Here is a 27,413-nt window from a genome sequence, read left to right on the forward strand (position 1 = left end):
ATTGGGTGTTTATTGCATGTGTAAAAGTGAAATGTATGACAACAATGGAGCAAAGACTGGGAATCAAGGCCATACTGCTATAGTCTTTCACCACACATGTTTGAAGGTAGATTCAGATTGTTCAAAATGTACAATGTAAACCACATGGCAATGACTAAAAAAGCTTTCATTTTTTTAAAAAAAAGCTTTTAAAAGAAGTATAAATAATAAGCAAATAGAGGAGACAAAATGAATTTTATTTTTAAAGTGCTCAATAAAACTAGAAAAGGCAGAAAAAGGAAAAAAGAAACAGAAGAAATGAAACTAACAGAAAACAGCTAAGAGTCTATTTTAATACAACTATACAAGCAATAACTCTAAAGTAGAATGGCTTAAAAATAACAGTTAAGAATTGACAGACTGGATTAAAAAATGCAAGACCCAACTACATAAGCTTGTATTAGTCAGGGTTCTCCAGAGAAACAGAACCAACAGGATGGAACATTGACCATTGGCTCATGTGATCATGGGAGGCCAAGAAGTTCCACAGTCTGCTGTCTGCAAGCTGGAGAAACAGGAAAGCTGGTGTAATTCAGTCCAAGTCCAAAGGCCTGAGAACCAGGGTGCTAATGGCGTAAGTTCCAGTGGGGGCCCAAAGTCCCAAGAATCAAGGGCCAATGGTATGAGTCCCAGTCTGAGTCTGAAGGCCCAAGAACCAGGAGCACCAACGTCCAAGGACAGGAGATGATGGATGTCCCAGGTCAAGCAAAGAACAAATTTGCCCTTCCTCTGCATTTTTCTTCTATCCAGGCTCTCAACGGATTTGACAATGTCTACCCACACTGGTGAGAGTGACCTTCTTTACTCAGTCTACTGATTCAAATGTTAATCTCTTCTGGAAACACCCTCACAGAACACCCAGAAATGTTTTATCAGCTATCTGAGCATCCCTGAGTCAAGTTGACACAGAAAATTAACCATAATAGAGCTCTAAAAGAAACCTATTTTAATAATATGATAGAAGACTTCCAGTTTCAGCTCCAACATATAAAGAATTTGGAAGTCCTAAATCACATCCTTATAAGAAAGAGATGAGAAAACGAAATTAATGGCTTTTCTTGGACCCATGAGAGAACCAAGGTTTCACAGCAAATTACCACCCCAATTCTGGACAGACAGGCAAATCCAGAGTCAAAGCTGAGATGTGCTTACCTGAAGCAAAATCCACTGGAACAACAAACTGATAAGAATACTTAAACGGTAGTTTCGATGAAGTGCTAGAAGTTGGGTGTGGACTAGCTTAAGAGTGAGAAACTTCTGGGAGCTGCAGTATTGGAGCGGGGCACATATTCATGGGATTTAACTCCAAGAACTCCATCAAATTCTGAGTGAAAGGTTGAGAAAGATCCCCTCAGAGCTCTGGCAAGGGGAGGATGAATAGAAATCATCAAAAAATGTGCCAAGAGTGTTTTCCATAACAAAAGCCTAGTCTCTAGGGAAAAGACTTTAGCAGAGCCTTACCAGGGTCACAGTGTGCGCAGCTTACAGCGCCAGTGCACGTACCCACCAACTTTGGGGGCCAGGGCAGTGCAAGTCTAGGTCAAAATCTGAGATGGTCAAGATCTGAAGAAAGCGTAGGATAAACAGTCATTGCCAAACTGTCTTCTGGGAAGTCTTAATTGCTGCTCCCAGAGCTAAAATTTCTGTGGTGAAATAAGCTTGAGAAATGCTGCATAATGAATATCACTCCTAATGATTCCTATAACACATTAACATAGAAATTCATAGACTCAGAAATTAATACAGACTCAGGGAAATCCAAAGCAAAACTGAAAACTACTACAAGTTTATTCTTAATGCTGTTCGGCATGAGAAGCATCAGAAGAGTTTGTTTTATTTGTAATAAATATGACACCTGGGCCCCATCCCATACCTGAGATAAGAGGGGCCAACAGCAAGACTCAAAAAAGAAACAAAGAATTGTAAATAAGAAGGGTAGAGTAGAACATTTTTTTTCTCAGTAAAAAATAAGTTCTTTGCAAGAATTAGTAGTGATGGAAACCACAATGTGTCAGCCCAAAATATGCCTCTTTAACATAAAAACTATTTTGAGGTGAAGGCAGTTAAGCAGCAAACCCAGAAAAAAACTCCCAGGTTTCTGCCTCAAGGCAGGATATACATTCTCCTTTACTGGAGACAAACTCTTAGCTCAGAGACAGCAGCAGGGGAATCTGCAAACATTTCTCCATTAGTTTCCTCACATACGTTTATGTTCCCACAGTCTGCCACCCTTGGCAGCCTAAAACTGTCATTTCTTTCCTTTAGCATTTCTCCACAAATTTACTGTTGTTGAAGATACTATGTTAGCCAGAATTCTAAGCCACCGCTTTGAGTTACAATTCATTTTAGGTTTCTCCTGCATGATGTGCTGCATGTGTGAATAAATCATGGTTTTTTCTCTTGTTAATCTGTCTTTTTGTTCGAGTCCCAGCTGAAAACCTAAAATGGGTAGAGGTCAAGTTTCACCTTCCCTACAGCAGTATGACACGGGGCTCACAGAGGCTTGAGAAAAGAGGAAAAGATTTGGAATCACTGCCACCAGAGATATAAAAAGAAATCAAGGGATTAAAAAAATAAAGTTTGTTTACCAAGCAGCTCAAAGAGCCCACTTGAAGTCAAGAGAGATACTTCGTGGCAGAACCTGTCAACCTGGTTCCACAGCCCAGAAGGAAGAGCCAAGGAAAGGGATGGATGAGTTTCCCCAAGGACTGGAGATTAACCAGGCAGGGATGGAGAAAGGCCTGATGGGCAACTGTAGAAGTTTCCTGGGGCTGCCATAACAAAGTACCACAAACTGGGTGATGGACAACAGAAAATTGTCTCAGTTTCAGAAGCTAGAGGTCCAAAATCAAGGTGGTGACAGGGACATGATCCCTCAGAAGCTTCTAGCCTTTTCCAGCTTCTAGAAGCCCCGGGTATTCCTTGGCTTATAGCAGCATAAAGTCAATCTCTCCCATAGCCATCTTCCCTCAGCATCTTCACAGGGCATTTCCGTGTGTGTGTGTGCATGTACAAATTTGCCGTTAACTATAAAGGATACCAGTCATATTGGATTAGGGCCTGCCCTAATGACCTCATCTTAATTTCCAAATAAGGTCACATTCACAGTCAGGACTTCAACGTATCTTTTTGAAGGGCACAATTCAACTCATAATAGCAAGTATCTTGAAGAGTTAAGGAGGACTCAGCAGAAATAACTGAATGAGGGGGTTCATTCTTCCTATTCAGGCTGGACAGGAAGACAAGCCAGGATAAGCTGGGACATAGGAGGGGGAGGAGGGCTTAGGGAGGCTGCTGGAAGTTTTGTGAGAGGCCTCATTAAATCACTGCCAGAAAGTCTTTCAAAGTCTATGGAAAGTCTGGGAAGAAATACACTAAAATGTTGTAGAGGTGGGATTACTGATAATTTTAATTTTCTTTACACTTTTTTTATGTTCCAAATTTTCTACAATAAGTACAACATGACTTTTATAACCAGAGAGAAACAATCATTATTTTAAAAATAACTACCCAGTAACTGCCATAATCCTCTGGGTGCATGCCATCTAGAGAAGAAAGTGAGGAAAATACGCATACAAGATGAAAACAGATCAAAATAAAAACCTGAAACAAAGATGAAGCTGATCCACAATCTTCATGGTGGGATCTTCACGAACTGGTGGGATCAATCCCACAAAGTGATCCCACAAATGAACGTACAGGAGAAGAATGCAGGCTTTCACCTCAGAGAGATCTGGATTTAGTCCCAACGCTCCCATTTGCCAACTGAGCAATATGGAGCGAGTTACTCCAAAGGTATGCTCTCTCACTTGACAAAAAAGTATTTTAATTTCCATCTCATCTAGCTGTTCCCAAGAGTCACACGAGAGCATTATGTGAAGAGGCGTGAAAACTTAACAAGTGCTCCCAGCGTGTTCAGTGTGACGTTAATTATCTTGTATATACAATGTATGAATCTGACAAACGGATAGCGTAACACAGGAGGGCAGAGACCTGGTCAGGTGAAGAAGAGTAACGACACGGGCAGAGTAAGGGAAGATTTCCTCAATCTTCTGATCCAGAAAAGTGAGGGATATCAGAAGTTACTGGAAAGAGAAGGAATTACGTGACTAAATAGAAAGAGATTCTATAAATTCGTCACATTTCAGAAAAGGTGAGATAAGCCGCTAAGGTGAGATGTCCATGCTATGAGTCTATAGCACGTTGGGATGCTTCAGAGCGCAAGTGATGAAAACGAAACTACAATCACCTTATACAATAAGGGAGCAATAATCTCATATAACAAGAAATTTGGGATTAGTGAAATTTCAGCAACTGAACAATGGCAACAAAGACCATGTTTCTTCTTCCTTTCCACTGTTACTGTGCTTTCCTCAATTCCAATAGAGCAGCTACCATCAGAGGGGCTGCGTCTTCCCCTTCACACACTTCTAACATCTCTTTAAAAGCTACAAGAACTTTCCCCAGAAGCACCTTGGGAAACTTCTCCTCCTATCTCGTTAGCCAGAAACCCCTTGCATGGGACTGCCTCTCCTGAAGCACGTGGAGGGCGCATACTAAACAGCTGAATTAGGAAGAATCAGAAGAGAAGGAGAGAAGTGGGTGGGGCAAGTGGTTACTGGAAAGGCAACCAACGTGGTCTGTGCATACGACAGCCAGGGAGGTAAACAAATCATGAAATTGGCATCTGAATGGATAGTATTGATGTACTATCCAGGATCAATATGCATGAAGTGAAAGAAGAGGACCAAGGGATGTATGTCCCTGGGCTGGGGTATAGGAAGACTCTTGGGCAGAGAAAGAACAGCCTCATTTCCCACCAGTCACTGATGGAATGACTAAAGATGCTAATGGACTCAACCAAAAAAACGGCCGGAGACATGAGGCAAAAGAACAAGAAAAAGTGTGCAGATGCACTCCATCCACAGCATTGTAGAAGGAGACCTCCCCAGCCCCATAATCTAGGAAAACGCCCACCCGTTGAAGAGCTGGCTCTTGCTTGGTAGGACTTACAGGGAAGCTTGTTAGTGGCCGACAGCCAGCAGGACTCCAACAAATAGCCCAGATTCCCAGATTGGGGGACACTTTTGAACTATCAACAATCCCCATGATGTCCTCCCGACACACCCCCACAGCAATCTCCAGGCTATCTCGGTTCTCAACTTCCCAGTAATGTTTCCCTGAAGCGAAAACGTTTTTTCCCAAAACACAGGGTAAATGCTGAAATCTCTCTGCAAACTGTGTGGGCTTCTGAGGATTCCTCCATCCAGTAAAGTAGCTCCACGCTGTCGAAAATAATGGCCAAGAACTGGCTGATGCTCCATTTTTCACATATCTTCCGTCCTGGGAGAAGATAAGTTTGGGATGAGCTGTGTCTTCAGCTGGATTTACAGCCACTGTAGAGAAAATGAGAGCTGAGATAAATAATGCAATCGCTTACCACCAACCCTCCTCCAGAAATGCCCATCTTTTCCAGCTTCAATTCCAACCTTCTCCTCCTAACAAGTACCGTTAGAGATGATCCTCAGCTGGGCCTAGCAGGCCATAGTACAAGCTTTAGCAACCTGAAATCTTCATTCCCTTCTGCTCTCAAAGACCAAGACCTATAAAATGGGCAGCTCACTATTTCAGGACCCAAGTCTTCATAATCAGCATAAAATTTGGAGAAACATTAACAAATTCTGACTTATGGAATCAGTACCAGACCAAGGTTGTTGACCGGCTGGTACTTTGTACAGGTAAACATAGATGTCATCAGTGACAAGGTTTCTGCTCACTGGGCATCTCCACAGGCCCCAAGAGATAACTCAAAATGGAACTCATTATCCTAAGTCCCCTTCCACCCTCTTGAGACTAATCCTCCCTCACATGCAGACATCTTGTCTTCTATGTTTTCTAAGGTGTAAGAGCATTACTTCCATCCAAACAGTCATACTTTGAAATCTTGAGATTATTTGACTCTTCTTTCCCTCTGACCCTCAATAGCTGATAGTGACCAACTTGTATCAACTCTACCTCTGAAATATCACTCAGGTTCTTTTCCTCCTCTCCATTTCCACTGCCACTGCCTTCACTCAGACCTTTAGCATCTCTCACTTTAACTGTTTATAACTTCCTCCCTGTCTCCAAATTCTCTTCCCTCTCACACCCTCTCTGTCTCTCTAGTTCCAGAGACTCTTTTTTAAGCCAGGAATGGATGTTAGGTTTGACAAATGCTTCTTCTGCATCTACTAAGGTGATCGCATAGTTTTCCCTTTTTAGATTGCTAACGAATTACACTGATTTTTCTAATGTTAAACCAACCCTGCTTTTCTGGGATAAATCCCAACTGATTGCGATGTATTACCCTTTCAATACATTGCTAGATTCAATTTGCTAAAATTTTCTTTAGAATTCTTCTATGTTCATGAGGACCATTGATCTATAGTTCTTTTCTCTTTTAATGTCTTTATCTGATTTGGGTATCATGGTAATGCAGGTCTCATAGAATGAACTGGGAAATATTCTCTCCTCTTCATTTTTTTGTAAGAGTTCATGTAGAATAGATATTTCTTAAATGTTTGGTGAATTCACCAGTGAAACCATTTGGGAAGGTTTTTAACTACAACACCAATTTCCTTCACTGAAAAAGGGTTATTCCAGTTATCTATTTTTTCTTGAGTAAGTTTTGGTCATTTGTGTCTTTTAAGGACTTTGCCATTTCATCTATATTGTCGAATCCATCAGCATAAAGTTGCTCATAATATTCCCTTATTATCTTTTTAATATCTATAGAATCTGTGCTGATGTTGCCTCTCTCATTCTTGATAGCAATGTGTGTCTTCTCTTTTTTTTTCTGGTCATTTTGGCTAAAGATACATCAATAAAATTGATATTCTCAAAGAACCAGCTTTTGGTTTCATTGATTTTTCTGGGTTTTTTCCTTTTTTTCTGTATTCTGTTGCAATGATTTCTGCTCTGATTTTTATTATTTCCATTCTTCTGTTTACTTTGGGCTTTATTTGGGGGCTCTTCTTTTCCTGGTGTCTTAAGGTGGAAACTGAAGTCACTCAATTGAGAACTTTCTTCTCTTCTAATACAGGTGGTTAGTGCTATAAATTTCCCCTTAAGTACTGCTCTAGCTGCACCCCACAAATTCTGATATGTTGTGTTTTCTTTTCATTCAGTTCAAAGTACTGACTAATTTCCCTTTTGATTTCTCCTTTAATTCATGGGTTTTTAAGAAGTATGTTATTTAGTTTCCTAACATCTGAGGATTTTCCAAGGATATTTTTGTTACTGACTTCTAACTTAAATACTTTGTGGTCAGAGAGCATACTTTGTATGACTTGAATCCTTTTGAATTTACTGAGATTTGTGTTATGGCCTACACTAGTCTATCTAGGAAAATGTTCCATGTACCCTTAAAAAAAAACGTGTATTCTGCTGTCGTTGGGTGTTCAATAAACATCAGTGCGGTCAAGTTGGTTGCTAGTAGTATTCAAGTCTACTATATCCTTGCTGATTTTCTGCCTACTTGTTCTGAAAATTATTGAAAAGTCCATCTATAATTGTGGATTTGTCTATTTCTTATTGCAGCTTTATTAGTTTTTGCTTAGTATATTTTGAATCTCTATCATTAGGAGTATAATTGTTTAGAACTGTTATGTCCTCCTGATGAAACGACCTCTTTACCATTAGGAAATGACCTTCTTTATTTCTGGTAATATTCTTTGCTCTGAAATCTACTTTGATATTAATTTAGCCATTCCAGACTTCTTTTTACTAATGTTAGCACGGTATATCTTTTTTCACTGTTTTACTTTGAACATATGTAAGTCTTTATATTTAATGTGTGTTTCTTGAAGCATATAGTTGAGTCTTGCTCTTTTATTCAATCCAATCGATCTCTTCCTTTTGATTACAGTATTCAGATCATTTATATTTAATATGATTATTAATATGGTTAGGTTTGTGTATATCTTCTTGCTACTTGTTTTCTATTTGTCCTATTTATTCTTTTTTCTCTTTTTCTGCCTTCTTTGATTAAGTAATTTTTTTATGATTCCACTTTATCTCCTTTATTGGCTTATTAACTATAACTCCTTGTTTTATTTTAGTGGCTGCTGTAAGGTTTACAGTATACAACTTTAACTTATCACAGTCTCCCTTCAAGTGATATTATACCACTTCACATATAAGAACCATATAATAGTGTACTTCCATTCTCCTCTCCCAACTTTCATCTGTTGTTGCTGTGCACCTCACATGTTAATATGTTATAAATGCCACAATACATCATTTTTTGTCTGTCTGTTTAAACAGCCAATTAGTGTATTAGTTAGCGTTTGCCAGAGACACAGAACCAGTGTTTATAGAGAAGTGTATACAGGAAGCGCACAGAGAGAGAGATTATAAGGGATTGGCTCATATGTGACTTGTCAGTCACTATATGTGTGGGATGGCAGGCTCGAGTCCCAGGGATAGCCAATGTTCCAGTTTGAAAGCCTTCAGGCAGGAAAAGCCAATGTTACAGATGAAGACCAAAGGCAGTCTGCTGTTGGAGTCTCTCTCTGTGGGAAAGTTCAGCCTTTTGGTCTATTCAGGCATTCAACTGACTGGATGAGGAACACCCACATTATGGAGGGCAATCTGCTTTACTCAAGTCTCCAGACTTAAATGTTAATCTCATTCAAAACACCCTCACAAAACACTGAGAATAACGTTTAACCAAATATCTGGGCACCCCACGGCCCAGTGAACTTAACGGAAAAATTAACCATCACAATTACCATTTAAAGAGATTTAAATAATAACAAAAATATATATATTTACTCACATCATTACCACTTTGGGTGATCTTTTACTTCTTTGCGTAGATACAGACTTCCATCTGGTAACATTTTCCTTCTGCCTGAAGGACTTCCTTTAACATTTCTTGCAGTGTTGAACGTAAACTCTTTCCGTTTTTGTATATCTGCAAACATCTTTATTTCACCTTTGTTTTTGAAGTGTATTTTTGCCAGGAATAGGATTCTACGCTAACAGTTTTTAATTTCAGTACTTTAAAGATTTTGCTCACTTGCATTGTTACCAATGAGAAATGTGGTGTCACCTTTGTCTTTGTTCCACTGTTAGGTAACATGTCCTCTTTCTCCTGTTGCATGTCTTAATAAGATTTTTTCTTTATTGCTGATTTTGAGTGAGTTGATTATGATGTGCCTTGGTGTAGTTTTCTTCATAGTTCTCATGCTTAGGGTTTCTTTAGCTTCTTGGATCTCTGTACTTAGAGTTTTCATCAAATCTGAAAAATGTTTAGCCATTATTTCTTCAAATATTTTTTCTGTCTAATCTCCATCCTCACTCCTCTCCTTTAGGGACCCCGATTACCATATGTAAGGCTGCATGAAGTTGTGCCACAGCTTACTCTTCATTTTTTAAGTTCTTTTTTCAACCTGTGTTTCGTTTTGCACAGTTTCTACTGTTCTGTCTTCAAGTTCACTAATCTTTTGTTCTGAAATATCTACTCAACTATTAATCCCAACCAGTGTATTCTTCATCTCATCATGTAGTAGTTTTCATCTCCAGAAGTTTGATCTAGGTTTTTTTATATCTTCCATGTCTCTATATGCCTCTTTAGAGAATACAATTATAATGTATGAATGTCCTTGTATGCTTATTCTAACATCTAGATCAATTCTGGGTCAGTTTCAACTGATTCTTCTCTTCACTATGGGTCATGCTTTCCTACCTTTATGCATGCCTGGTAATCTTTGATCGGATGCCAGACATTGTGAATTTACATTGTTGGGTACTCAAACCTTTTTTTCATTTCCATCAGTCTTCTTGAGCTTTGTCCTGGGATGCAGTCAAGTTACTGGGAAGTAATTCAATCCTTTTGGGTCTTGCTTGCATGATTTGTAAGGTGGGTCCAAAGCAGTGCTCAGTATAGTTAATTATTCCACTAGTGAGGCAAGATTTTCCTAAGTACTCTACCCAATGCCCCATGAATTACGAGCTTTCCAATCTGGCTGATAGGAACAGACACTATTCCTAGCCCTGCAAGAGCACCAGGAACTGTTCCTTCTAATCATTTTAGAAACTTCCTTCCTCACCCTCAGATAGTTCTTCACAACCATGTACTGATCAGCACTCTGATGAATATTTAGGAGGTGCCTCTATAGATCGTCAGGATCCTGTCTCTGTACAGCTCTCCTCTCCAGTGCTCTCTGAACTTGCACTGCTTTATTCTTCCTGTTCTCTCAGCTCCATTCCCAATTCAGGGAGTCTACCTGGCTCCACCTGCTATCCTCCCTGAGATGGCCTGGAAACTCTCACAAGGCAGCAGGCTGGGGCAATCATAGAGCTTACCTCATTTGTTTCACATTTTTCAGGGATCACTGTCCTTCACTACCTGACATGCAGTATTTTGAAAACTGTTGTTTCATGTATTGTGTGTTCTGTTTTTGTTTTTTTAATTAACTAAGTTTCAGGCAGAAGAGTAAATCCAGTCCCTGTTACTTCATTTTAGCTGGAAGTAGAGACTCACAACATGGTTCTTAATCAGGGATGCGCACGTGAGAACTGCCTGCATAGCTTATACAACGTGTACATGCCTTGGTACTTCCCTGGAGATCCAGTAAGTTTATCTTCAGTCTTTCCTACACTCATCTTTTCAACCTCAGCTCCTGCTTTTCCCTAGAACGTACATTAAGGTTTAGTCACATTAGCTACCCCCCTTTCATTTTATCCACACCTTAGCTCATGCTGCTGACTCTGCTTGGAAGGGTATATCCCCATTTTCCACTCAGCAAACTCCTACTCAGCCCTCAAATCTCAGAACTGTCACCTCTGCCATGAAAACTCCCCCACCTCATCTCCAACAGAGCTCTTCTTCTGGACTTCTATAAGATGTTATTCACACCACTATATTATAGTAAGTGATACATGTCTGTCTCTGTAATTTGCTTATGAATTCTTAGAAAGAAAAGAATAGGTCTTCTTCTTTTTGTATCACCAGTACCTTATAACACACGGTATGTGTTAAATAAATGTTTCTTGAATGAAGCATATTCAAGTAGTTATTACCATTTTTCCTGACACTTGTGTTAACTGCATGCTCTGTTTCCTCCTTCCTTTCCAGACTTTTCTCACTAATTATTCTCTTACTTGAAAGATTTCTAGGGAGCGCCATATCCTAGAAATTCTGCTCACCTTGGAATCGCTTCAGCATTTCCTTCATCATTGGTATCCGGCACACAGTCTTCACGTTTAGAACTTCAAGGGAATAATTCACATCCTGGTTCTCACTCCTAAAGAAAGTACAGAGGCTGCTCTTTTAGGCGACAGCTAGGGCAGCCAAGACCCCCAACTCCCACCTGAAGGTCCCAAGCCCAAAGCTCAGATCACTTCTTTCGCATTCCTCCTTCCAAAAACGAACAGTAGAATTCCTCCTCCACAGACGCCTCAGGGTGTGCCCAGATTGATCTATGGAGCCCAGGCCATGTTTCCCTCTCTGCTCAGCTGTATCTTTACCACTCCAATCAGGGCCTCAAAAGAAAGCAGGAGCTCATACCTGGTCAACACATCTTTTGGATTCTGCAAAAAAAAAAGAAAGAAGTAAGTGATGGATCTTCCTCTTGAGATGCAGTACTCAACTTTGTAAGCAGGTATTTTCTGTCAGTTGCTTTTGTTAATGTCACATATGATCTCACGCTGCCAAAGCCAATGGGTTGATACAACGTAGTCTTTTTTCATGTGACACCTCTGCACTATTTGACAATGTTGACCAATTCTTTTCTTGAAACTCTATTCTTTCTCCTTTAGCACCATGACATTAACTCTCTCCTGGCCTTTTGCCTATTTCTCCATCTATTTAATCACAGACAACAAATATTGGTGAGGATGTGGTAAGAATATAAAATGGTTCAACCACTTTGAAAAAAGGTTTGGCAGTTTCTTAAAAGTGAAACATAAATATACCACATAGCCCAGCAATTCTACTCCTACAATCTACCCAAGAGAAATGAACATATATGTCCACACAAAGAATGGCAGGCAAATCTTCATAGCAGCACCATTCATAAGAGCCAATTGGTGGAAACAACCCAAATGTCCATCAACTGGAGAACAGATAAACAAAATGTGGTATATTCTACAATGGCATCCTATTCGGGCATTTTAAAATGTATGTTAATACAACACTAATATGTGTTACAACATGAATGAATCTCAAAAACACTATACTAAATGAAAGAAGCCATACACAAAAGACCACATATTGTATGCTTCTGTTTACATAGTTAGAAAAGGGAAATCTAAACAGTCAGAAAAGTAAGTTGTCTGGCCCTGGGAGTAGGAACAGAGATTAACTGTAACAAGCATGAGGGATCTTACTGGGCTGATGGAAATGCTATAAAACCAGACTGTGGTGAGGAATGCACAACTTGGTAAATTCAGAAAAATCACTCAATTGTACACTTAAAATGGGTGAATTATATGATATGTACATTATACCTCAGGAGAGTTGGGTTTTTTTAAAACAGTATATCAAAACAGTTAATTACCATATGAAAAAGTTCTCAACCTCATTAGTCATCAGGGAAACACCATCCACCCTTTGGGAGGAAGGAAGGAGTGTTGATCGAGAGCATGAGATAATATATATACATTCAGGATAGCCAAAATTAAAGAACTGACAATTCTAAGTATTGATGAGGATATTGAGCAATTGGATCCCTCACACATTGCTAGTAATGGTGGAAATTAATACAATCACTTTGAGAAACCGTTTGGAATCATTTACTCAACTGAACATATGCATGCCCTGTGACCAGGAATTGTTCTCCTAGGTACACAATGGACAGAAATGTATACATAAGTGCACCAAAAAAGGCACGCTCATAGTGCTTTTTTGTAACAGTAAAACTAGAAACAACCCAGATTTCACCAAGAAGAAAATGAATAATACATTTTGGTATACTGACACAATGGGATACTATACAGCATGGTTTTCCAACCTCGGCACTAGTAACATTTTGGGTTGGAGAAGTCTTTGCTGGGAACTGTGGGAGAGGCATGTTCTGTGCATTATAGGATGCTCAGCAGCATCCATGGCCTCTACACACTAGATGCTAGTAGTAACTACCCCTGAGTTGTGACAACAAAAACATCAGATATCATCCTCCTCGGGAAGCAAAACGACTCCTGATTGAGAACTACTGCTCAGCAGTGATGAAAACAAACATCTACTGCCAAGTACAACAACATAGAACAATCTCACAAACATAATGTTGAACAAAAGAATCCAGACACAAAAGAGTGCATACTGAAAGATTCTTACTCAAAAGCAGGCAAAAAGAAGAGAAGTCTAGAAGGAGAATACCTTTGAGGAGAAGGGAAGGTGTGTTGACTGGAGGCATGAGGAGGGCTTCTGGGATGCCACTCACATTCTATTTCTTGAGGTGGGTAGTGGTTACATGGGTGGGTCGCTTAGCGATAACTTGTCAAGCTTATGATTTATACATTTTTCTCTATGGATGTTATACTTAAAATGTTTTTAAATGTTTATTATGACAATAAAAATAATATTGCCAAAATCTGTGGACACAGTTAAAGCAATACTTAAAAGGTGAAAGCATAGCATAAATTTACCAGCAAACAAAAGGGTAAATCTAAGTAAGTTAAGCATGTCAACTTGAGATGTTGAGGAAAGAGCCAGAGAGCAAACTCAAGAACCAATAAGGACAAAAACAATAACGACAAGGGCAGACATTGATGATTTCACTACAGCATTACTTGTAGTGGTAACAGTGCTGGGGGCAACCTGGGTATCCATTACTAGAAGAGGGAAATGGCACAAAAGGTGGTGGATGGACATATGGATTAAATGTCTATATAGCAACAGGACTGGATCTTAAAAACATAGTGCCTAAGGAAAAAGGCAAGAAACAGAATGCAACAAGAACTCAAAATCATTGTATAAATTAAAAACAGATACACCCAAGCAATGCTACATATTTTGCAAGAGCATTCAAATCAAAAGATAAAAATTAAGCACAACAGAATGATTTTTATTTTCAATGTTTCTGTTTCTAAAAAGAATAGAAGTTAGTTATGTGCTAAAAGTGAAGGAACAAATGAAAAAAACAAATGGATAGACCCATGGATGGACAAAATCAGTAAAATAAGTTCTCTTAGGCTCCGAGATCCTATGATCCAGTTCCACCTTCTTTAATCACTTCCCTAACCCTGCACTTATGTTGGCTGATATATTTTTTTGTAAGCATTCTGCTGCTTCATGTATATCTTTGAGGTTTTAGACTCTGACTAGATGTTAAACCTATATTTTAAGAACACTGTTTACACATGGTCTTCCAAAGATTCTGCTGGAGTATATATTTGGATATGTCATTGTAGCTTCATTGCTCAAGCAAGTTGTACAAGTTCTAGACAATTCTTGGAAATCATTACATTTAGATATAACACCCAGATAGCAATTTCTTGTTGAAAATAACTGGTGAGTGGGTCATGTTTCTCTCTTCCTTAAGAGTAAAATAGAAAATTGTCTCCTTCTGATAAGAAAAAATAGTAATGGCAGACTGAAGGTATTCTTGAGGACACTCTTCAATGGTTCCTTTATCTTCAGTCACATGATATGGAGGAAAGAGAGTTCTGAGGGATCTGAGACCAAAAGTGAATTATTTTAGTGAAAGAAAAAGAAGACAGTCACAAACGTTGGATCCTCCAAAAACTGAAAGAAGCTATAAGGACACTTTACCTACAGAGGATATGATGGTAAAGATTAACTCAAGGGAAGGCCTTTTGGTAACAAAGTGGCCTACAGACCCAAATCTAAGTGCTAATGAATCAGAATTATAATCTTTTAAAGATTGCTAAATATTTAGAAATTATTTAAATAAACATACCAATCAAAATCTAGGGCTAAGAACAAAGTTATATCAAGCTGTGATTGTAACGGTTAAAAATTAGTGAGATGGGGCTTGCCTGGTGACGTAGTGCTTAAGTTCACATGCTCCACTTTGGCAGCTCAGGGTTCATGGGTTTGGATCCCGAGCACAGACCTACACACTGCTCGTCAAGCCACGCTCTAACAGTGTCCCACATAAAAAACAGAGGAAGATTGGCACAGATGTTAGCTCAGCGACAATCTTCCACACCAAAAAAAAAGAACTAGTGAGAAAGATAAATTTCTCTTAAAAACTGTCGACACAATTATCTACTTTGTGGTTTTATGTTTGCTGTTTTACTGTTTTAACAGAGAATTATAAACATATAAATAAGATGAACGGAAGTCTTATATGTGCTTTACATCCTAGATAAACCATTAGACCAAGTGAATCTAAGTACCTCACATTACCTGAGCTCAGCATACCTAAATTTCACCTTAATTTCCTTTGAATGGTGAATCTTTGACTCTAATTTTATAATGACAGTAGTAACACAATTATCAACAGAGAAAACATTTCTTCTATTAAACCCACTCACCAAGAAAGACATTCAGCTCTAAAGACCAGAGGGAGATCAGTTAACGCTGTGAACTTACCCCTCCCCCGCCCGCCTCACCTGAAGCAATTCCAGGGTGGAGCTCTGGCTCTTCTCCCCGACCTCTGCGATGAGCTTCCTCAGGGAAGCGATCATTTGATTGAGCCGTAACATGTTCTCTTTCCCCTTCTTCTTCACCTCTTCTTCTTCTTTGCTCAGTCTCTGAAGAAACAGTTGCTCTTCTTCAGCCAGAAAGCGGTGCAACTTTGCAAACTCTGTGCTGAATCTTAACCGCTGATTCTTCAGCTTCTCCTACAGTCACATGAGATTTGCTCAGTCCATGTTGTGCTTGGCCCTTGCGCCTAAATTCCTTGCATGTCTCCCCAACAATCCATGGTCCTTCCATCCTAACCATCTCCTCCAGAAAAGCTCCTGCCCACCGCCAACAAATTTCCACTACTCCTCTATTTATATTTACTTGATATCTCCGTACTAGTCTTTACAGTATTAATTCATTCTTTGTAACATTTGAGTCTCTGCTGAAGTCACGCACCACAAACAAAGGACCACAAATGGTCCTTTTTGTTGTGGTCAACACAGGACCACAAATACAACAATGGTCCCATAAGATTAGTATCATATAGCCCTGGTGTGTGACAAGCTATAGTATCTAGGTTTGTGTAAGTACACTCTATGGTGTTCACAAATTGATGAAATCACTAACGATGCATTTCTCAGAACATACCCCAGTTGTTAAGCGATACATAACTGTACTGATAGCAGTGCCCTGTTTGTATACTTTTTAACTAAAATGCACTTTCACATCTATTATTTAGTTTAGCTCTCAGAACACCTACTGTTCAGTTTTGTGAAATCTTTAGATGCGCACGTGTGCGCACATCATGCCTCACAACAAGACTAGCATCTCTGAAAGCTAAGTCCATTTTACCTTCCACAATGCCATGGACCGGAAGTGACTCCAAACTAGGATGTATATTTAGGAAAAAGTGGTAAGGAAGGGCACACTACCACAAAATAGAGATATGAGGATGAAGTGTGTGGAACTCACATCTCTCAAAGCCACAGGTCAGTAGGGACAGATGCTTCCCGTTCTATCACCTTATCTGCCAGGCGCCTGACAAGTGATGACATCCTGCAAGCTCTTCCAAGCAAAACCCCTTAAGCAGCCTTGGACTGAATGGGCCTCAGGGGCAAGAAATGCCCGACCACTTCTGCTGTTACCTTCCACTCTGCAGCATTCTTCACTTCCACGTCCTGTAAATCCATGGCTTTCTTCATCTTGGCCATCAGACTACATTGAATCTTAAGGAGTTTTTCCTGCCAGCAGAAACACATATCAGAGAGAAATCACCTCTCCAAGTATCTTCCTTGTTCAAGAGCTAAAACTCACCTAATCCAAAAAGGGAATGAGACTGAGAAAATGTTGAAGGTCACAGGCCTATGTGAAAGAAATACTCTGTTCTCAAATCACCATAACACTTTATAGAGTTTGCCTACTAAGTGGGCAAAAACTAAAAATTGTTAGAAGATTAATAATTACGCAGTATTGGCAAAGGAGAAGGCATCTGGCACCATAATAGTAGGAGAGTAGAAAGGTGCCACCTCTTTGAAGGAAACTGGCAGAATTAACAAAATTTAAAATGTGCATAATCCTACTTCTAATAATTTATGCCACAAAACACTAGCAAAAATAATCCGTGTGCATAGGAATGTTTACTGCAGCATTACTCATTATCCATAAATGGGGAAGTAATACATAAATTATGGTATATTGATACTCTGCATCAATTTCAGGCAGCTCTCTATATATCGACATGTTATATTAAGTTAAAACTAAGCTGTAAAACAACAGTATTGCATAATTATGTTTTGAAAAGAATATACATGCTTGTGCACGTGTGTGTGCGTGTGTGTGTTTGTATTTGAACAGAAGGAATATCTAGAAGGATATATACCTAAGTATTATTAACACTGGTTATTTCTGGGGAATAAAAATGGGTTGGAAGTCGGGGGCGAAGACTAGAAATTTTATAAATTTCTGTTTTGTTTGAATTTCTACAAGAGGCATATATGATTTTTGTAATTTAAAAACCTGAATAAGCTATTAAAAAATAAAATGAGTCAATCAACACTAACAAAGTGGGCTCTGGACAGGGGCAGCACCTGATAGCAGATGTCAGACACGACCTTAGAGACAGAAGTGGGCAGGTGAGAGACACACACAAGGGGAAAACCAACAGGAAGTGATGACCAAATGGTTACAGGAGGAAGGAGTCTAGCTTTAGCCCCTGGGTTCTGGCTTGAGTAAATAGCTGGATCGTAGGTTATTTACCAAGTTAGGAAATAGAGGAAAATGAGCAGTATGCAAATGGAAGGAAAGAAAATAAATTCAACTTGAATCAACTGAGTTTGAGATGTCTCTGGGACAGACAAGTGGATATAGTTAGCAGTTAAGAGTCAAGGAGGAGATCTGAGCTGCAGAAGCAGATTTAGGGGTTAAAGCACAGGCAGCAGTGGAAGCCACGCGGGTGCGTAAAATGAGCGGGTAAGATTCTACAGGGGAAGAGGAGGATCAAGGCTAGAACTGCAACAACTACATTTAAGGCGTGTGCAGAGGACGAAAATCCTGCAAAGAAACTAGATGAGTGGTTGGCGAAAAGCCAGGAGAGAATGGTTTCTTATATACCAAAGGTAGAGAAAATTTAACTTAACAAATGGTGAATACTGTGAAATGCTGAAGAGTGGCCTAGGGCAACTTTCCTTAAGTCTGAATGTACATCAAAACAAAAAGCTAAAAGAAAAAAAAATGAATAGAACTAAGAAACTAGCAATACAATTTTATTTTAATTCTTCCCTAGGAGAATTTTTTTTTTTTTAATTAATGTTATGATAGATTACAACCTTGTGAGATTTCAGTTGTACATTTTTGTTAGTCATGTTGTGGGTACACCTCTTCCCCCTCTGTGCCCTCCCCCCACCCCCCCTTTTCCCTGGTAACCACCGATCAGATCTCCTTGTCAATATGTTAACTTCCACCTATGAGTGAAGTCATATAGAGTTCGTCTTTCTCTGACTGGCTTATTTCGCTTAACATAATACCCTCGAGGTCCATCCACGTTGTTGTGAATGGGCCAATTTTGTCTTTTTTTACGGCTGAGTAGTATTCCATTGTGTATATATACCACATCTTCTTTATCCACTCATCAGTTTCTGGGCATGTAGGCTGGTTCCACATCTTGGCTATTGTAAATAATGCTGCAATGAACATAGGGGTGCAACGGACTCTTGAGATTTCTGATATCAGGTTCTCCTAGGAGAATTTTTTAAAACTAAGCATTATCAGTTTACTTCCAATCATTTACAAATGACAATGGTTAAAATAAAGTTAGATAATCTAAAAGGCTGACAACACCAAAGGTGGCAAGGATGTGGAGCAACATGAACTCTGATACAATGTTGGTGGGTGTGTGAAATGGTACAACCACACTGGAAAAACGTATAAAACTAAACATACATTAATCCCAGGGCCCAGCAATTCTCCTCTTAGACACAGGAAAAATGAAAACATGTGTCCACAAAAAGACCTGTACAAGAGTATTCAGAGCAGCTTATTCACATAATGGAATACTACTCAGCAGTAAAAAGTAACAGACTACTGACACAAAGTGGATGAATCTCAAAATCAACGTGCTGAGCAAAAGAAGCCTACTTAGAAGAGTACAGACTATATGATTCCATTTATATGAGGTTCCGGAACAGGCAAAACTAATCTGTGGTGGAAAAAAACGAGAACAGTGGTTGTATTAGATGGGGGAGCGAGCAGAGATTAACTGGGAAAGGGTGTGACGGAGCTTCCTGGGGTAAGGGTAGTGTTCTCTACCTTGAGATGAACCTGCGGTGCCCAGGTATATGCATTTCTCAAAGCTTAGCAAATGGACACTTAAAGGGTGTGTATTTAATTGTACGAAATTTTACCTCAAATAATACCATAAAAAATGTTAAATCTGGTTAATGATATGCATGCTAAAATACAGGAAGAAGTGTACTATCTGCAATTAACTTCAAAATGCTTCAAAATAAAATAATTGGTAGATGCAGAGAAGATACAGACGGATAGATAGGTGATAACAGAGTAAAATGTTAATGGCAGAATCCAGATGTGGGTATACTAGTGTTATTATAAAATTCCTTCAACTTTGATGAATGCTTGAAAACTGCATAGCAAAATGCTGGGGAAAAATAAAAGTAGGTTATAAAGAGATTTATATAATTCTGTTATAGATCACACAATCACCTGTGCTATCTTCTTCCTAATACAATGTTTCCTAACATTATACAATCTATTTATTACCCATAGTTGTTAACTAGGTATATAATCCTGCTACTCAGTATGCTAGCTCAAGTAATTTTATTCCTTTATTCAGTTATATATCTGCCACTTTGTCATCAGTGTCAAATTTGATCTACGTGTGAGGCTTGTAATGAGATCAATAGCTCCTCTGAATTGTGACCAAGATTTTTTTTTTTTAATTTTTCACTTTTGTTTGATAATGGGAAAAAATTAAATAATCTTTTAAATAGAACTTGTCAATTTTTCAAAAGTCCTTAACAATTCCAGTATGCAGGAATTATCCTGTATGATTGGTTCCCATTAGCCAACACTCCACCTAGTCTTTCTGAATCCTGCCACAGCCAGATCTAACCAGGGCCCCTGAGGAAACCTGGCAACCTTTTGAGAAGGTTAGAAAACTCCTTCCCTGCAACGACAGGAACTGCCACAAGGTGGCAGGAGGGCAACACCAAGCAATTCAAAGACAGAGGTAGCAGAAGTTTAAAAAATCACTTTCTTTGCATTTAACATCAGAAAATTGCATATAGAAAATCATAAGCATAATAAAAAAGTATACATTTATACAACGAATACGTTTGCTGACTTGTAGTTCAAATAACATCGAACTTCAAATCAGACCTGAGTTTCGGTCTAGACCTGCACAAACTAGCTATGTATCTGAGCAAGTCAGCCTCACACATTTCCTGTGTCACAGCTTCCTTAACTATAAGATGAAGACCACTGGACTAGCTGGTCTCTTGAATACCATCCCAGCCCTTAGGTTCTGTGAATTTCAGTCATTGTAACCTCTGTATTCAATCTAACGACCTCCACCATCCCTACCGCCACCTCCTGGTTCAAGCCACCACCGTCTCCTGTCTGGACAACTACAATAACCTCCTGACTGGCCTCCCTACTTTCAATCTTGTCCTTCTCTCATCCACTATCCACAGAGAAGGCAGAATAATTTTTCTAAAAATCAATCAGATCATGTCACTCCCCTGCTTAAGATTCTTCACTGACTTTCCTCACCACCAAGAAAACCCAAACACCTTATTATGGCACCTTATTATGGCCCAAAATGACCCCACCCTTGTCTACATCTCCCAGCTCATCTCGTGCTACTTTTCCCCTTCTCATGATGCTCCAGGTGCAGAGACCTTCTTTCAGTTCAATAAATACGTCCAGCTCTTCACAGCCTCAGGGTCTTTGAATTTGCCATCCACCGTCTGGAACGTTCTTCCCACAGCTCCTCAGATGGCTGACTTCTTTTCATCCATCAGGTCTCAAATGAAATGGCATCTCCTCAGAGAAGACTACTCTGTTCACCTTATGAAAGCCCCTGTTACTTCTCTGTCATGGCACATTATCTCTTTCACAGCACACATCACAACCTGTGATTATGTCATTTATTTGTCTGTCGATTGTTTACCTTCTAAGCCCAGCCCAACTAGACTGTGAGATCCATGGAAATAGTCTTTGTCTTGTTCACCATTGTATTCCCAGTGCTGTGTCTGGTACTGCAGTACAGTATCTGACACAAAACAGGTGTTCGAGAAGTATTTGTTAAATGAATACCAATGAAGGGATTGGCTCCTAGAGTCAGTGGACTAAATATTGGCATGAGGGAAAGAAGAGCTGTGCTTGGAAGCCTTTTCCATGCAAACAATTTGCTCCCTGAAGTTTTTGAAGCTATTTCTTTCTCTGTTCTTTCCCTCCCCCATGACCAACGACTCTCTTAAAACCAACTTCCGTTGGAAAAGATTTTTTGAGATTTCCCTCCGTGAAAGTACTAAGATGTAGGTCCATGGTTCTCTATCTTATCTGTACATCAGAATAGCCTAAAGAACTTTTAAACAACACTGACGCCAACAGCCCTACCAACTGAATCAAAATCCTGGGGGCGGGGAGTGAGGGAGACGCCTGGTTTGGCTATTTCCTAAAAGTGCTCCTGGGTGGTCCCAATGTGTATCCTGAACCACTGGTGTGGCCCAAAGGAGCAAACAGAGTGGGCTAGGAATTCATCGAAGCAGGTTTCCTAGATACAGTGCTCAGGGGCTCAGATCCTGAGAGGAAGCATCTGGCACACGTGTGCAGGGCCAGGTATGGGTGTAGGCCAGGGGGTATTTTCCATGGACTTAGAGAGGTCCCAACTTCTAAGACACAGTGCACCCATGTGAGTTTGAGCTGGGAATGGGATGGTGGAAACAGGGTCGCTCCTCCCAAGAGCGAGTTAATGCTTTTCTAACTTGGGGTGGGGATGGAGCTGGAGATGGCTCAGTGGAGCAATGACTAAGCAGAGGAGGGTGCAGAAAAGGACACACACTGGGGAATTCTGCCTAATGACCTGACTCCTGAATACCTGCCCAGTCAACGTTGTGACATTCAACCCACCGCAGCATTAGTCTTACCCACTCACTCCCCAGCTGCTGGACCATTTGTTTAATCCTGAAATCCCACCTCTTCCAAGAAGTCTTCTCAGCTAGACTGGCTGTAGCATAGTGAAAAGTGCAATGGACTAGGGGTTAGAGGACCTCAGTCCAAGCTTAGCCACTTCCTAGTTCTGTGACCTTTGGCAAGTGACCTCACATCTCTGTGCCTCAGTTGCCTCATCTGCAAAATGGGGATAACAAAATCCATCTAATAGAGCTGCTATGGGGATTAAAGAATTACTACACAAAAAATGCTTAGAACTGTGGGTGGTGCATAAGTCATCAATAAGTGATGCTAGTATTAATATTATTATTACTATTATTGCTGAGGATTGAAGCTTTAAGTGCTGTTTTCCCCTTTCAGATCCAACCACTTACACTTGTCTCAGCCCTCCCCCACAAATGTATTTCCCTTCCACTTCTCTCATGGGTCCTTTCAATCTCTTTTGGCTACTAAATATTGGTGTTTCCCAAGCTTCTCTTCACGCCCCTCTTTCGTTACCCTTTATGTTACCCTTTTGTCCCCCTGGGAAAATCTCATCTGCTTACTTCTTCCATGACTTCAAGGATAGGCTGATGATTCTAAAATACTGTGTTTCTACCTTCCTATGCCCCCTGCCTCCTGTCCCTCTTCCTTGGACTTTCTGTCACAGATACTTCACACTCAACACATCCCAAATGAGCACCTGATACCTGGACTGCCATCCTAGACTCCCATCTCTCCCTGACCAACCAAGTCCGATTAGTCACCAAGTCATTCATCTCCAGCTCATAATTAATCCATCCACTCTTCTCCATCACCCCTGCCCTGCACTAATGCAGGCCCCTAATAACTCCTGCTTGAAATGGTGCAACAGTAGCCGAACTGGCCTTCTCCATTCATCCACATGGATGCCAAAGGGATCTTTCTAAAGCAAAGAAACTGATCATGTCACTCCCTGCCTTAAAATCCTTCGATGACTGCCATTGCCTGAAAGAGAAAGCTCAATCTTTTCAGTATGATGAACAAGATCCTTCATGACTGGCTTTCACCTGTTTCTTCAACCTCAACTCCTTCCATCCTCCCTCCCAAGCTCTACACTCCAGAAGTACGGAGCAACCTCTAGTCCTCTTATATAGCACACATTATTCCACGGCGCCACACTGCTGAATATGCTGTTCCTTTGGCCTGAATATTCTCTCCTCTACCTTGTACTCACCCTTCAAGAATCAACTCACATTTAACTCCTCTGTGAAGCCTTTCCTCACTCCTCACTGATCCCTCCAGCCTCAGACCTTCTGTGTACTTGGAACAAACTTTGATAACTCTCACATATACTGAAATTATTCGTCTACATGCTTACGTCCCCAGCAAGTCAAAGCCCATGTCTTTCTCATCCATTGACGTCGATTCTAGAACAATACCTGACATACAATAAGCAACAAAAAAGGTTACTGAATGAAGAAATGAACGTACACTTTCCAGTCTAGCTTTGCATCTGTTTCTTGTTCATAGTCTGCTGATAAAACTGTCTAGCATTTTACAGTTTACATTTTAACTTGTATCATTAAATTCTTGAATTTAACAAGTACTTACTAGATACCAATTCTGTCGGAGAGCACTGGAGTTACACCATCAGTAACGGAAGGGGGTGGGGCTACTCTGGAAAGGATGATCAAGGAAGGTCTTCAAGCTAAAAGCTAAAAGGATCTAAAGGATGGAAAGTGAGGGTAAAGAAAGAAAACAGGCTTGAAACAAAAGCAAGAAGGCCAGCGTGGCTGGAGCAAAGAAGGTACACTGATTTATTCAACTAAGGCTTCTTAACCCACGAGATAGGCAGGACAGCCAAGCTCCAAACTCAAATATTAAGTGATTTTTCCCAGCTGATGAGGGTAGCTAGTAACAAAACCCAGCCTCATCACTCCAAGTCAGGCTTCTCCCAAATCATCAGTTGTGTATGACACTTGTACATACAGACCCACACTGTCCAATATAGCATCCATGAGCCACATGAGCACCTGAAATGTGGAGAGTCCGAATTGATACGTGCTGTCAACAGATTTCAAAGACCTAGTATGAAAAAGAACTAAAATACCTCACTGATAATTTTTCATACGAATCAATGCTGAATGACAATAGTTTGGACAATAGGGTTAAATAAAATACATTATTAAAGTTAGCATCATCTGTTTCTGTTTACCACTCGAAAAATTTTCAATTACATATGTGGCTCATATTATGTTTCTTTTGAACGGCACTGGTATACACCCTGTCAGTATGTTTGTCTCAAACCAGAAGCCCCTGCGGGACAGTCCCTTGAAAATTCTGCACAGTGATGACTGAGCCTTGCACCGCCCCTCCCAAGGCCAGTTTTAACTCCAACTCTGAGATCCGTGTGTCACTTAACTTCTCTAAAACTCGGGGGGAGGGGGTCATTCTTGCAATGGGACTCGTGGGTCTTTCATGAGAATTAAGTATTCCCGGGCAATACCAGCAGCCCCGGAACGGCCGGCTCACCCGGTAGCTCTCGAAGGCCTCGTCGATAGGCGCCATGGAGTGGCCCTGGTGCTCCTGGGACTCCCTGCACACCAGGCACACGGGCCGCTGGTCGTCCTCGCAGAAGAGCCGCAGCGGCTCCCAGTGGCGGCCGCAGACGCCGGGGGGCACCGGGCCCTGGCGGCGGCGCCGCGTCTTCTCCGTGAGCCGGGCCAGGGCCCAGTTGGGCCGCAGGGCCGCGGGCGACGACAGCTGCCGGCACTCGGGGCAGGGGAACGGGCGGCCGCCCGGCGCCCAGCTGCGGTGCAGGCAGCCGCGGCAGAAGTTGTGGCCGCACTCGATGGACACCGGGTCCTCGAAATAGTCCAGGCAGATGGAGCAGGTCAGCTCCTCCTGGAGGTCCTCGGCTTCCATGCCGCTTCTCTGCCCCAGAGCCGGAGTCGCGGTCGGCGCCTCCCAAGGGAGGGGAAAGCGTAGTCTCTCTTCCGGGGTTCGGGACCCAGCCGGGGCGCGCGCCGACCCGACGGCGACCCTCCTCCGCGGGCGCTGCGGGCTCGAAGCGCGCGAGACCGGAAGCCGCGGGTCTCCGCCTGGGGCGGCGCTGGCCTGGCCGCGGGGCATGACGGGGGGGCGCCTTCGGTCGACAATAGAGATGCGGAAATCCCCCCGGGCAGCCTAGAGGGGACTGGAGGAGCCCACGGATTCATGGAGTGCGCTCTAGGGCTGCGACGGAGCCGCAGGTGGAGCAAAACGGGGAGGCGCCAACGGACTTGGCCTGTCCGTCAAGGCTGAGGGGTGGGGTCAGCGTTCGCCGGCCGCTCCCGGCACTTTCAATCCTGGAGTCCTAGGCTGCAGCCTAGCGGCCTGGAGGGTGGAGGGCTGGAGAGGTCTGGGAAGCTGGGCTGGAGTGGGCTAAGGCGGCCCTGGGCCCGTTAGGCTTGCTCTTCCTGAAGTCTCCCCTTTTTCGTTCAGCCTCCTTCTCCAGGGAATAGAACCTGTTCTCGGCCTCCGACAGCAAGGTCTAGTTGGGTTCCCAAAAAAGCAGGATTTCCTACTGCCCCCAAGAAGCCCACCAATTGGGAGCCCACAACTCTTCTGGAGTTTGAGGAGTCCAGGGAACTGGAGAGCCGACTTTCCCGGGGACAGAGCAGGAAAGGGAGTGCTCCCCCACGAGCTAGTGGGGACTATCTGATCGCCCTCACACCCTGATTTCCTTCTCTTTCTTCCCAAGCATCGGAGACAGACTCCAGGTAGAAGCAGCCCATTCTCATAGCATGGGACACACTCACCCACTGCAGATAGAGGTTCTGATAAGTCAGGGGAAGAGAATCTAGGATTAGATGGTCTTTCCTAGATCTGAGACTTCCCACCAGTGTTTTAGGTGGTTCAGTTCCCGGGAGGTCTGTGAGCCGGCTACGGATGCTCTAAGGCAACTCTGGCTGATCTGCTATGAGTGGCTGTCATCTTCAGATGCTGGGAGGGAGCAGATCCTGTAGCTGCTGGTGCTGGAGCTGTTCCTGATCCTCCTACGTGAGTAGGTCAAGACCAGGGTGCCAGAGCAGTGCCTGGAGAGTGGAGCTGAAGCTGTAGTTGTGACGACCTTGTGAAAGACCTGATAGGGCCGGGAGAGTGGGTGAAAAGCAACTCAAGTTTTTTGAGTGGGAGTGGTTAAGATTCAGAAGCACAGATACGTCGCCGTTTGGTACCCAACTTGAAGAAGAGCAACCATTTTGCTCTCCCAAGGAACATCCATTGAGGCTTTCAACAAACGATATGCTTGCGTGTTTCAGAGAATTATCTTTCTCTTCAGTGGATTTTTGATCTTGTGTTTCTGAGGTGGTTTGTTTTTTATTCTTCCCACTCTGTTCCTTTTCTATGGATGAAATTTTTAATTCTTCTTGTGTCCCAATATCAGATACTGCCTTTCCCATAATATACTCAGTAAGTAGTTACTGAATGTATGAGTAAATGAATTGGAAAGGGGTTCCTATGATCTCTATTTTGAGGTTTTTGATACAAGCCCCACACAATATCTAGTTTTAAAATGTTTAAATTATACAACTAATAAATGCCCATTCTTTGGAAATTAGAGTACTGTGTTAAGAAGGAATCTGAGTCTTAATATGGACCAAACAGGACGAAGTGCTTTCATCAGTTACTGATGTTTGCCATGAGTGTCTGTGGTCTGAGTGTGTATGTGTCTGGATGTCTGCCTGTGTTTTGAGTGGCAGACATAAGGTCCTGTCTCCTTAAGGTCGTATGTCTTATCTTGCCATACTGCTGAGATGAATATCCTTTTTTACTGAAAATATTGAGGATCCCCAGTTCACAATTTTATTCATGTGAAATTTCAGGGGACCCCAAATAGCCAAATAATTTGAAAAAGAACAAAGTAGGAGAACTGACTTCCCAATTTCAAACCTTATTACAAATCTACAGTAATCAAAACGTGGTACTGGCATAAGGATAGACATGTAGATCAATAGAATAGAATTGACAGTCCAGAAATAATGCCACATGTCTACAAACAATTGATTTTCAACAAGGGTGCCAAAACCATTATATGGAGGAAAAATAGGCTTTCAACAAATGGTGCTGGAACAACTGGATATCTTCATGCAAAAGAATGAAG

At 41.4% G+C, this 27,413-nt stretch overlaps 1 protein-coding gene across 2 annotated transcripts; it reads right to left on the reverse strand.

The window, feature by feature from the left end:
- Positions 1–1,809: 1,809 nt before the first annotated feature.
- Positions 1,810–25,518, reverse strand: TRIM4 (tripartite motif containing 4). Of its 2 annotated transcripts, XR_006889404.1 has the most exons (7): positions 24,803–25,518; positions 16,765–16,860; positions 15,604–15,834; positions 11,594–11,616; positions 11,233–11,330; positions 8,858–9,322; positions 5,307–5,435 (listed from the first exon to the last, which is right to left on the reverse strand). XR_006889404.1 is itself a non-coding variant. In XM_046667011.1 (6 exons), exons 1-6 carry the CDS (start codon positions 25,400–25,402, stop codon positions 4,849–4,851), a joined length of 1,635 nt encoding a protein of 544 aa, XP_046522967.1. In that variant the 5' UTR covers positions 25,403–25,512; the 3' UTR covers positions 1,810–4,848. The 2 variants fall into 2 exon arrangements, 1 of the variants encoding a protein (XP_046522967.1); XM_046667011.1 differs by lacking the exon at positions 8,858–9,322 and having other exon boundaries at positions 1,810–5,435; positions 24,803–25,512.
- Positions 25,519–27,413: the final 1,895 nt, after the last annotated feature.

The sequence above is a fragment of the Equus quagga genome, chromosome 7 (genome assembly GCF_021613505.1).
Source record: "Equus quagga isolate Etosha38 chromosome 7, UCLA_HA_Equagga_1.0, whole genome shotgun sequence".
Lineage (NCBI taxonomy): Eukaryota > Metazoa > Chordata > Mammalia > Perissodactyla > Equidae > Equus > Equus quagga.